Source organism: Acomys russatus, chromosome 31 (genome assembly GCF_903995435.1).
Source record: "Acomys russatus chromosome 31, mAcoRus1.1, whole genome shotgun sequence".
NCBI lineage: Eukaryota > Metazoa > Chordata > Mammalia > Rodentia > Muridae > Acomys > Acomys russatus.
The window spans coordinates 39,874,860-39,887,718 of NC_067167.1; the positions used below are offsets into that span (position 1 = coordinate 39,874,860).

Consider the following 12,859-nt stretch of genomic DNA (forward strand, 5'->3'; position numbering starts at 1 on the left):
AAACAGTCACCCAACACCCTCTATAACGCTGAGCATCATCTTCAGTCTTCTGGCCCAATATATCTGACAGACATATATGCAAAGCAGGAACTATTGAGGACTTGTTTACCCTGTCTTGGCAGAGTTCGGCCGTTGACTTGGCTTGCATCTAAACTTGCCTATTTTTAGGCAGATTTCTTTCTGTGGCAGAAATGAGGACATTTTGCCCAGAGGCTTGTTTGCGACATTTGAAGCCATCTCCATAAGGGAATTCTTTGATGCTCATCATCTTCTTTGAGGTAGGCTGGGTGTGGCCAGGAGTTAACTTGTCTTGTTTTCAAAGAATCTTTAGAATAATAAAAAACGTCTTTAAATGCCATATTATTTAGGTCTCTGAAGCGTTTGAAGACTTTATTTAACTATTTTACCTTACATATCTATAGAATTATATCTATCTATTAGACCTAGAATATATATCCTTGTTATAAAATTAGACTATTTTTGACATTACCATGATTTGCATCAATATACAAAATTCAATACCATTGAATTAAAAAATAATCTTATTTGTGTGTAACAATTAAGGCCTTGAGATGAGGAGTAGATTAAATAATCTACCTTTTGTTCTATCCTCTCTCTATATTTCTATAGCTCCCTTCCTTTCTTTTTTCAGTTCCTATCTCCTTACCTACGAAAGAAAGATAAAGGAAAAGAGAGACATCCCTGAGTCCAACCTAGTTTTCTCTCTGTAAAAGACCAATAATAACTTATAACCACCTCACAATAAAAATAAGTATCTGTAGATCAAGAGAGTAAACAGAAACCTACCCAACCCCCCTTAGAGGGAATGGGACATCATTCTCTTAAGGTTTCTTCAGGCCGATTTAGGGTGAATAATACCTTTGAAGGCTCCTCCCGCCCAAATATGGGGGAAATGGTTAAGTAAACCAGGGATAGCATTTGTGGCCCATTTTCCAAATGTTGCAAAATTCCAGGCTTAATAGTAGTCCTGTGTGGGACAGTCTGAAATGCTGGACCAATTGGGATCAGAAGCTTTCTACAACACTGTCCTGGGAGCTCTCCTGTTCTGATGGGTAACAGCAACTGAGGTGCCTGGGGCTGGAACATGGAGGATGCAGGATGTCAGCATCCAGCTTGCTGAGAGGAATGAATCCTGCCAGGTCTGATCAGGTGTCAGTGTCTGGTTCTGAAAACATAATTTCTCACAAGCGTTACACAGTTCTAACATTGTGATTGTATGAGGTGTGCAGGATGCACAGAACAATTAAAGGTGGTTCTCTGATCATTGTATGAACAGAAGTAAGACATCTGCAAATCTTCCTTCATGCCATACTAAGAATGGTCTCTATAAGTGACTCTTGTGACCAACATGAAGCCTTGTCTATGCATAGACCTTTGTATCTCAGCCAGTCTCAGAGCTATTCCCATGTAGTGGGATTAGCAAAGTTACCTGCTTGTTCTGCAGTTTGAATTCTTTACATCTCGATTGCAGCCCCTCCCTCATCACCTCCCAATACCACCCCTGCCTCATCATAGTTTTATTCTGAATCTGTATCTTTGCCAGTGTGGTGTTTTACTGGGAGACACTGGATACGTTTTTTTTTTTTTTTTTTTTAACACAATAAGCTAGTTTTCATCTTTTAATTGGAGAGTTTATACCGTGCAAACTTAAAGCTATTGTTGATAGAGGTATTCCAATTTTTGTAGTTAAAAGAGGTTAAATGATTGTTCTTTCCTTTCTCCCATATTTGTATTGGCGTTTTGTTGGTTTTCTGTGTGAAAGTGATTCATTTCCAGCTTTCTCTCTTTAGACATTCCACACAACCATTGTATGCTTTCCTGTGCTTTCTTGAGACTTTTTCTGCCTCTCGTGTGATTAGGATTCACTTGTGATTTTCTGCAATGCTTCAGTTTGTGTTTAACATAAGCACAAGATTCTTGTCTCTACATCAATTTTTAAAAGATTTTTTTTCTGAGCATAGCAATCTTAGTTGGAAACTTTCGGCCTTCAGGACTTTAAATATATACTTTCATAATCTCCTGGCTTTAGGTGTTTTGTTTTGTTTTGTTTTGTTTTTGAGGTCTGATGTTCTTTGGATGTGTTTCCTTATATAACTGAGTTAGCATTTTCTTTTATAGCTTTTAATGTTATTTCTTTGTTTCAGTGGCATATGGAAAGGTTCTCCAGTCATGACTGTTTTTAAACTTCACTTTTTCATTTCTCTCCCTACACTTGGGGAATTTTCTGTGATTTCATTAAATTTTTTATGTTTTTAGTTTTTAAAAAATATTTCAGCTTCTTCTATTCCATGATCTATAGCATATTTGGAATCCTATTTATATTCCATAGATTTTGGAATTTGTAGCCATGCTAATTTTATATGATATTTGAATGTAGTATTCCGTCTACCTTTTCCATATCCCCAGTATTTTGGAGGAGTCAGTCTCATGGAAAACTGCAGCTGGCTTTGAATTTGTGATAGTTGTGGGCTTGACTGTGGGTAGGGCTGCCAATCTCTTTTCATTAGAGTCACCAGGTTTGCCTTTCCAGTAAAGTTTCTGCCTCCCCAGCTCCACATTTCAGAGCCACTGTACTGGAGCTGTGTGCCGGGCGCTTTATGATGAGTTGCCCTTCTGTGTCTCAGCTCCTTTCAGCTGTTACACCACCGCCTTCCTGAAGTGTCCATACCTTTGTTTTAGGGTCTAGTGTTTTCTTTCTTTTTAACATTATTTGTTTAGTGTGTGTGTGTGTGTGTGTGTGTGTGCACCCATGCGTGCATGTGCGTGCATGCACACAAAAGCACGTGTATATGTACATGTATAGAGGTCAGACAACTTTTTGGAATGGGTTCTGTTCTTTTAGCACGTGAGCCCCTCAAGTCAAGCCCAGGTCATTGGGCTTAGTGACAAGTGCCGTTCCCTTCTGAGCCATCTCACCAGCCAGTAAAAATGGAATCACACAGAGTATTCTTTCCATGGCTAAATAAACTTGGAAACTATACAGAAATAAAAGACACATGGATTTTACACAAAGAAAACACTTATGTTTCTAGCCTATGAGAGTTGAATCTGAACACCTCGGAAATAGCTATGTAAAGCCACGTTCCATTTGTGTGCCCTCCTGTGATCTTTGACTAGAAACCACTTTTAGCTCTGGAGATTTTCTCCCCTCATACTGTATGTAGAACACAAAGGCACTACTGACTGCCCTTCTGTCAGATGCTAAAAATGCACTTTCTTCCCTTCCAGGGAGCAAGGATCCAGAAAGCATAGCCTTTATGGCTGTTTTTCCCTTGTTGGTTTTGCAGATTGAGAAATGGCGTGCAACATACCGAACCAAAGACAGCGGACCATGTCAACAGCAGGAGAAACGCTATATGAAATCCTTGGTCTACACAAGGGAGCATCATGTGAAGAGATTAAGAAAACCTACAGGTACCGTGGAAGTTCAGTGAGGACAGTCCCTGTGCTGCCACTGATGGGTTCTGGAAGTAGTACCAAGTTAAAGACGTAAGCTTCTTGCCAAGATCAGGCGACCTGAATTTTCGACCCATGATTCCTGTTGTGTAATTTCAAGGGTTCAGAATAGATAGACAGAGCAGTGGTTTGTGAGAGAACCGTTGTGTGATGTGTGGCCTGGGGAAAGGATGGTTAGGACTCTAGGCTGGGAAGAAGCTGCCATCAAGGTGAAGGGAGAAGGAAAGCTAAGCAGATCAGTAGCTCTAACCCATGTGACGTGTATCACTAAAGCTGGTAGAAAGGCCACCAGCGTCAACTGTCAACTCAGCTGCTGACGTCTTTAGTTCTGTTCCTCTCATAGATGACTTACTTCTAGTAGTTACTGTACGGAAAAACTGCAATATCTTTTACTTAAAATTTAAGGATACATACCAAGTATAAAATGCTTGGCTAATTTTAAACTATCAAAAATGAAGATAACATTCATCTTTAATTTTACCTTAAAATAAATTTTATGGTGAGTTTGCTTCCCTCATCCTTTCCTGTGTAGATATGACAGTAGAAGATTAAATTGAGTTTGTCTCTAGTTTCCACCTATCTTTCTTTCGCCTAAGTCCTGTAATGACAACATCTTGGTGTTATTAAACATCCTGTTTTCATGCTTGTAGCCTGTGGTATTATTCTCAGCTTATGTAGTCATTTTACAGGCTATTATTTAACATGGACGTTATTTTGGTTTCTCTACATAACATCCTGTACATAAATCACAGTATCTATTTCCAATTGTTTTCTAATAGAATAATAAAGCTCTATTTTTATAAGACAAAATGAATCAAAACATGATAATTTTAATTAGTATCTTCTTGGTTCTGTCTTGAACTATTTTTTTTTTAACTCAAAGCTTTTTAAAAAATATATATGGAATTTAAAATTTTGAAATGGACAAATTGTTAATAATTTCTGTTATGTCTTTGTCATACGTTTTATGGCTAAAAAGCCTCTCTTGATTACAGTATTATAATATCAAGTCCTTTCTCCTTTTAATACATTAATGTTTTTGCTTTGACATTAAATCTTTGATCCTTTCAGGGTTTATTTTGGCATAAGGGATGAGGCAGGATTCCAGACTTGATTTTGCCAGCTCACTAGCCCACTGATATTCATTGACTTCTTCAGTATTACCAATAATGAGACCTTCTTTGGACTTGAGCTTCACCATGTGATTAAATTATGGGAGCTGATGTGGCCTTGAGAGGCATATTCAAGTGACAGTCCTGAGGACTGCCGTTTAGATCATTTTTCTGAAAATTGTGGAGGTTGAGTAGGGTCACTAATAGATCTTCCAATGCAGATCTCACTTGCCATGCTAGGGATAGAGGACTCTTTACTGTTCTGCTTGTGTGGCACCTGAGCTTCAGAAAGTGTGCCTAGGGTGGCTCAGCCCACAACTGATGCGTGACCTAGTTGGGACATCACTGAACTCTCCCCTTAAGGCTCCAGACTACTGTTATGAGGACCTTGGGTATGGAATCAGAGCAGTTGTATTTTAGGCTTAGCAACTACAAAAATGTCCTCCAAAATGAGAGGTAAAAAAAAACCATATCAAACTTCCTTTCCATTCTTAAAGCTCAGTTTACAAATATGACTTTTAATTGCCTTTATTAATTTTGGAAGCTGAGTTTTCAGGTCATATCCTAATTAAGGCATTAATCATGCCGAGCTGCTTGCAAGTTTAGTAATCACGACATAAAATCTTTCCATGTAATCAGTGTCTTGCCATTAATTTTGTTTTAATGTCATACAAATATTATTTTTCCGCTGATTAGGGTACTAGCATGCTGCCCAGAGCATCTACTTCTATCTAAATTAGACATTTGTATTCTGCAAGTACTCAGAATGCAGGAGCAGGCTGCAAACCCACTGAGGCTATTATTCCTATATCCAGAGGTCTACACTGAAACGTGGCAACACAGTGAGATGAAAGCCAGCGAGATGTAATAGAATTATCAACTGTTGATCCATATGCTGTGTGACCTCTGCTATGATCTTTGGTTGTTCTCTTGAAAACAAGATCAAGTTCGAAAGTTTCTTCTCTTATCTTTATTTTAATTTTCGAATAGATACTATGTAATATATTCATTTGATTGAAATGAAAATATACACATTCCAGGCCCTATCCTCAGGGGAAAAAATCATTAATTCGTTGCATACTGTTCTAAGGAAAGCTTGTGCCTATGTGAACACACAGAAAGTCTAGCCTGAACAAGATGGGGTAGACTTATCTGTGCTTCCTGATGCACTTGGTTGAAATTCTTGAGGAGGACAGAAAGGCAACTGAAGAGAGCTCTGACTGCCAGGGGAGGGTGAACTGGCTAGTGACCTCAGGGCAAAAGGAATAATAGCCACAGAGCATCTTCCACTTTTCCACTCCACACTCATCAGAAATAACCCTGCTCTTCCAGCAGAGTCAGCCCAGGGAACCTCAATCTTTCCCATCTTAACAACACACCACTCAATACCCCTTCAGGAGCCCTGCAGAATGGAAAGTTTGTCCATTAAAAGTCCCTGAACAATAGGGCAGGGGAAGCACTCTCAGGCCTTTGTGACACTCCGCTCTTCCACTGAGAGACACCATGAGGTAAGAGGGCTTCTACGGCAGCCCTCGTGCCCTCGTCCGTCCGGGGAGGTTGGAGGTTCCTGTCCCACAGCTAAAAGCGCCCAGTCCCTCCCTGCCTCTCAGCTTCAGCGATCTACGAAGCATCCAGAAAGGCACGTGGCACTGCCGGATCCTCCAGAAGATCCAGGCTCGAGTTCCAGGACCTACACGGGAGCTCACAGCTGGCTGTAACTCTAGTTCCAGGGGATCCAGTGCCCTTTTCTGGCCTCAGCACCCACAGGCCAGGCATATATCGGACACACAGACAGACAGACATGCATGCAAAACACCCTTACACACACAAAATAAAATATTTAAGTTTAAAAGAAGAAAAATTCATAGGAGACAAACTAGTAAAGCAAAACAGCACCATAAAGCTTCTGAAAATCAGACTCTCATTGGAATCACCTGCTAAAGTAAATGGAGATGTAAATGTTAAACCCAAGCAGGTGACTATTTGTAATAATAATAATGATGATAATAATAATAAATAATAATAATTTCCCAAAGTTGTGGTCAAGATACCCAGACATGATTTAAATCACCCATCATAAAAGAACTAAGAAAGGCACAACTTGAATGACAAGAGTTGTCACCTGACTCCCATACTGACAGGAGACAGATGCTGGAACTGTCACCTGACTCCCATGCTGACAGGAGACAGATGCTGGAACTGTATGCCGAGGACTCAAAGTAACCATATGGGGCGTGGGAAAGGACTCAACAACAATCTCCAAATTATTGTGAAACTAATGGGACAGTAAGAATCACAGGAAGAAAGCTCATAGCTATGGAACCGAATAAATACATGGCTGACTCTTAACAGACACCCTGATATTAACCGAGCTCAGTAACAGTGGGATGACTCAGAACAGTCTCTGGAGTATAGGATGGAGCTGCAGAGGTTGCCCCTATGAACAGCAGAGAAAAAAATAAATGGAAAACAACCAAGTTTTAGGGCCCCATAGCTCAGAAACAGAAGATTGCTGTGCAGCACTGCAGTCTTAGTTGGAAAAAAGAGAGAGTGGACTGACAGAGCCTTTGGAGAACTGACGCCTGAAATCTCCTCAAATTTGGCAAAAAATACAACCTAGAGCTATAAGGACCCAGGTGAATCCAAATAGGCTAACAAAAGAAATCTAACCCAAGCACAGAATCATTAAACTTTTAAAAAGTAAAACCAAAAAAACCCACTACGATCTCAGCTGGGAAACAGCAACTTGAGGGACAGACCCGAAGCAACAGAGTCTAGAAGGAAGCAGGCACAGCATTTTTCAAGTGCCGAAGGAAAACTGAAAATATAGTGTCTTGTAAAAACGGTCTTTCAGCTCTCAGGGAAGTTACGGAAGTTAAGAAACGCTCAGACAAAAGACATCCAGAGGAAAATGGCATAAACTTGTGTGTGCCCATATACATGTGAACACTCTCTCTCTCTCTCTCTCTCTCTCTCTCTCTCTCTCTCACACACACACACACACACACACACACACAAACACACACACACACACACATACACACTCCATGCCACATAAACAAGCACACATACAAAAGACAAAAAATAATCACTTCAAGATGTTTTTCAAAATGTAGGAAATAACAGAATGAGTGTTGTAGGCTTTGACCTTTTTCAAACCTACTTTATTTCTTTAGTGCTCCTCCTCACCCACCTATCCTAGATAGGAGAGAAATGAGGTTAATGGGGGCAGGAAAATCAGACCTTTTAAGACTCGGTTCCTGGGAGCAATTCCACTGGCATAGTTGGCAGGATTCCAGCAGACCCTTTAAACACCAAACCAGCAATTCAGCAAAGAGGGACTGCAACCACAGCTGCCGGAACCTCAAACTGTTCACTGGAATAGTTCTCTCTAGGAGCGTCTCTAAGTGGAGTGATGAACAGCCAAGACCAAAAAGTCCAGCCTCTTGTTTTGGGAATGAGTGTGTGTGTGTGTGCGTGTGTGTGTGTACATATACGTATGGACTCTGAGAATATATATGTGTGTGTGTGTTTATCAGTTTGCAAAGACCATGCCCCCTGCAAGAGGCAAACACCGAAAATCCTCACACAAGTTTGTTTCACATCCCACAATTGGGATTAAAACAATGACATGTTTAAATCCACTCCAGAATGTCATCATGGAGAAGGAACAGTGGACAGTGGAGACAGTTGAATTCTGGGTAAAATAAGACCACCCTCCCCATGAGTGTCCTAAATTATGAACTACTGGACCAGAGGTCACATCACCACCTAGCACTTGATGGTCCTGGATGGCAGTGAGATTGACACACTTTACTAAAATCAGAAAAAATTAAAACAAATCTATCCATAGACCATTTAAAGACTCCCATCCAAAACTACTAAGAAAACTATGTAATAACACTACAAATAGACTAACATGTAATCCTAAAAGCATGCTCAGATAACCTACAGGAAGACAGAAAGTAGGATCTGGGAGAAGAAATAGCAAACAGAAACAAAACAAAACAAAAGGAAGGAAAATAAGAAAAAGATAAAATCCTTAACGTAAGATGTATATTGTCAATGGCCGATACATATATTTCTTTTCTTAAACATTTGCATATACTATCATTTCATTCATTACATTTTAGCAATATATCTCAGCAATGACCAGCCCCAAAAGGTTCTAGTTAGATGTTAACCTCAAGGCTGTCTTTTTAAACAGTAGTTGAGCTTCTCATAGAGAGAAACTCCATTTGCCATAGAAAGTCAGGGAGAGGAGTGAGAAATAAGATAATCCTGGTTTTTATTCTTTTTTTTTTTTCAGTTATTATGTGTTCTGACCCCAAATTCCTGAAACAAGGATCCAAATAAACCAGAGAAACCGTTTGCTAATTCAGTTCTGTTGTGGCTGACCAGGGATTTGAAGCCACAGCTCCTCCACTGCCGATAAACAAGGACACGTGTGGATAAGAAAAGTAGAGCTGTTTTCTAGGAGGGGTGTACAGAACTGGGGGAACTGTTGGCACCTTTAGTCCCTTTATTCTTTAGAGCATCACCATAAGTTGCTGCTTCAGAGACCACGTAGGTCCCTCCTGTGCCTGCGGGTAAATCACAATGTCCCTTCCTTTTAATTTCTGAAAATCAGCAGCACTTCATTAAGTAGCTGATCTAGTGGAGTTCCTTACTACCTCAAAGGACAGTGGGAAAAAGTTGACAATAGGAAGGCTTTTATTGTGTCAGTCTATCAGTTACATGAGCTCTTACCTCATTGAGATTTTTTTAAAAAAGAAATGAGACCATTTATTCCAAGTGTGTGAAACCCTTTGTGCAAAAGCACAGTGGGACACCCGGTGCCATTGTGACAGATCAGCTATCCTCATCATCATCAGTCTCGGACCCACAATTAGCCTGCCACTTGGTGCTGCTGATCAGAGACCATTTATCCAGCTCACACAAGGTGAACTTTCAGTCTGTATTTCAAGTGACATATCACAGAAGGGAACTCAGGGTGTCTCTTCTGTTCCCTTTAGTGCGGAATAAACTGTCTTGAGCACTGGAGTTTTATCATTCCAAAGGCCTTAGTGTCCAAGGCTCATTTAATCCACTCGTCTTACTGGTGGGCAGTCAGCTCATCCTTACCAGTGTTTATAGAAGATGAGCAGTGTCTCTGTGCTGTTCCACTGCTTAGCATTACTGACTGTGTTGTTGGAAGGAGGCTCTATCAAGATGCTGATGCCCCAGAATATCAAGGGCTGATCTGTTTCCCCTCATTTGTTCTGACTTTTCACTAGCATGTTTTGTCTTCCTGACTCATTTTCTCTGTGTCAGCAGAGTTGGTAGGAAGCCCTGCAATGAGGCTGGTGAGAGAGGGGTAGGGGGAGATGCAGTGACATGTGGGGTGCCTAGACAGTTGGGGAACTAACAGGGAGTTTAAGTGAGGGATTGGACTCGGGGATTTTCAATTGACCCTGTCAACTATCTCGAGAGCATGAGTTGCAAGTTCTACTATCTAAGTTACTCTTGGGGTCTCTCCTGAGAAAGTCTGTGGAACCAAAGAACTGGATCATCCCTATTGATGGTTCCTTCAATCCAAGTTTCCACCCTGTCGATGACACCACTTTGCTGATGTCTCAATGACAATGTCTGTGGTCACTGCCTTATCCAACCCTGGACACGGCTACCCTGCATTGGTTCTGCATCCCTCATGCATGACAGGCAGTGCAGATGCTCCCTAGTGGCCCCTCCAGTCTTCAGGTCCTCTGACTACTTCTGGGCCAGGAGTCTCATCTCTTGATGAGACTTAAGCCACTATTTTTTGATGCTGGGCTGTGACACTGGGAGATATGAAGATGAATTCCCTCCTCCTCCTCCTCTTCCTCCTCCTCTGCCTCCCTCCTCCTCATCCTCATTCTCCTGCATTCTGTGGAGCTCTCCTAAAGGCTGGGTCCTGTTTTCTATAGGACCTATATGCATGCCCAAGGATGAGCTAAATTTTAGCAGCGATGTTCCACACAGAATCCCAGGCCTGTCTGGCAGATGAGTCTTTGTTCCTAGGTCAAGTCATCATGCCTGGTTCCTTCTTTTAGGTGGATTCTTTCCCAGCAGGTTTCAGTTCTGTGCAATGCTCAGACAGGTGTCTTCAAGGCCGTCCTGCTGGTTCTGCATGCATTCGCTTGATGGAAATCCTGGTAGTGGCTTAGAATCCTTTCTTAAGGCTGTTGCCAACTGACCTTCCAAATGTGCCCTGATGTGTCAAATTTCCAGCAGCGAGTGACAAGCATGTGCACAATGACTCAAAGATGTTTACTGTAAGGCCACCTTGAAGTAACGTGAGTTGGGCAAATTTCCCATCCACTGCTGCTCAAAGCACATTGCACATGTGGTTAGAAGTGCCTCTTGTTGACACTGATTAGCATACGAGATCCTTGCTCTGAAGCCACTACAATGTTGCTCCATGCCTCACACTGCCACGTATTATAACAGAGGCCAGGAGGGTGGATGGAGCACTGAGAAGTCACAAGTGGGTCTATACAGTCTCTGACAAGAATATGAGGAAGTTTTGCTCATAGTCCAGTGAGTCCTACTGAGCACCATCTGTGTGCTGGACGGTAGTCGAGGTACTGAGAAAATAGCAGTAAGCCAGGTGAATCAAATGCTTGCCTCATGCGCCTGCATTCTGTGGAAGCTTAATAATAAGTGTGCCATGCAACAGGTGGTAAGTACAGTGGTGAAAAGCAAGTCATGGCAGGAGGTGGGGGTATTAGGGGTGAGCTGGGGATCGCCTGTTCTCTTCAAAGTGTTCCACACGGATTTTCACACTGAATTCTTCTAAGTATGAAGTTGTGGTCAGGAGAATCCAAACCCTTTTTCTTAGCCTCAATTGCTCAAGTTTGAGAAAGAGTCGGGGGGTGGGGGGGGAGGAGAGAGAGTCAGATAAAAAGCCTTATCGGACAGACTCGGTGTAAGGCAACTCTGCCAGAAGCATGTGTGTGATATTATATTTTGAGATATTTAGACTCCCCTGGACTCATCTAAAAGGGTGGGGCCTGGAAAAGACAGTTCCGAGGCTAGGAGCACTTGCTACTCTTATAGAGGACCCCATATTCGGCTTCAGCCATCCACACGGCGGGTCCCAGTGGTCCACAGCTCCAATTCCAAAGTCTCTGACACTTTTCCGGCCTCTATGGATGCCAGGCATGCACACGGTGCGGGTACATACATGCAGGCACAACACACACATAAATCTTTAAAAGATTGTGACAGTTAGATGATAGGGCACAACTCAGTGGTGGAGCACTGACCTACCAAGTTCATGGCTCTGGTTTGGCCCCCTAAACCAAACCAAATAAATGAGTAAGTGAATAAGTAAGCATCACAACTGCTTTATTTTAGCATGCTAGTGCTCACAGTGTCGCGGACATCACATCCTTTTGCATGTTTAACCTTCACCTTCGTTTTTTAATACTAAGCTCCAAATAATGAGTTCCTCAAATTTATTTTAAGGGATTGCCAAGCAAAAAAGAAGTTAGAACTCAAATGAAGGACCTAGAGAAAGAAAGAAAGAAAAAGGAAAGAGAAAAGCAGCAAACTGACCCTCTCCCAGGCGGCTAGGAGGCGCTCAGCATGTCCTTTTTCCTATGATCAGAGCTCGTTCTAAATGCTCCGTGACGTGCTGGCCCGTCCCATCAGGCACCTGATCCGCTTTTTCTTCTCTGCATCTCCCACTCCATCAGCATTCTTAAGGGCAGACACTGCCTCTCCCACTGTGCTCCCCGTGCTAACACTTGCCGAATGAAAAAGTGAAGTCATCAGCAAGTGTATTTTGATTGTGTGGTGGGTGCTGCCTGCTCTCTCTGATTGTGTTTTCAGTCTCAGCTCTTCAGAATCCTTTCTCAAATGATGTACTTAATCATCTTTCTGGATGAGAAGTAATCTACTAGCCCAGCAAATGCAGATGTGGACAGATGGACAAGGCAAGGCCATGTCTTTCTGTTTGGGACACAGGACATTCTCTGTCCCTCCAGACTTTCAAGCTAGAAGTAAACAAGGAATGAGAGGCATAGAGTCAATTTAGAGACTGTAAGGTTTTTTTTATTAATTTATTCATATTACATCTCAATTGTTTTCCCCTCACTTGTATCCTCCTGTTCCTCCCTCCCTCCCACTTTTACCTTATTCCCTTCCTCTAGGTCTAAGACTGAGGGGGATCTCCTCCCCCACTATATGGTCATAGACTATCAAGTCTCATCTTGGTAGCATGCTTATCCTTTCTCTGAGTGCCACCA

The 12,859-nt window shown here is 41.9% G+C and overlaps 1 protein-coding gene across 1 annotated transcript in view; it reads left to right on the forward strand.

Moving 5' to 3' along the window:
* The window catches only part of Dnajc5b (DnaJ heat shock protein family (Hsp40) member C5 beta), a 173,305-nt gene that overhangs the window by 130,116 nt on the left and 30,330 nt on the right, over positions 1-12,859 (forward strand). The window contains exon 4 of the mRNA XM_051172972.1: positions 3,309-3,435. Within this exon, the coding sequence (XP_051028929.1) occupies positions 3,317-3,435 (119 nt within the window). The 5' untranslated portion in view covers positions 3,309-3,316. The remainder of the gene's footprint in view (positions 1-3,308; positions 3,436-12,859) is intronic.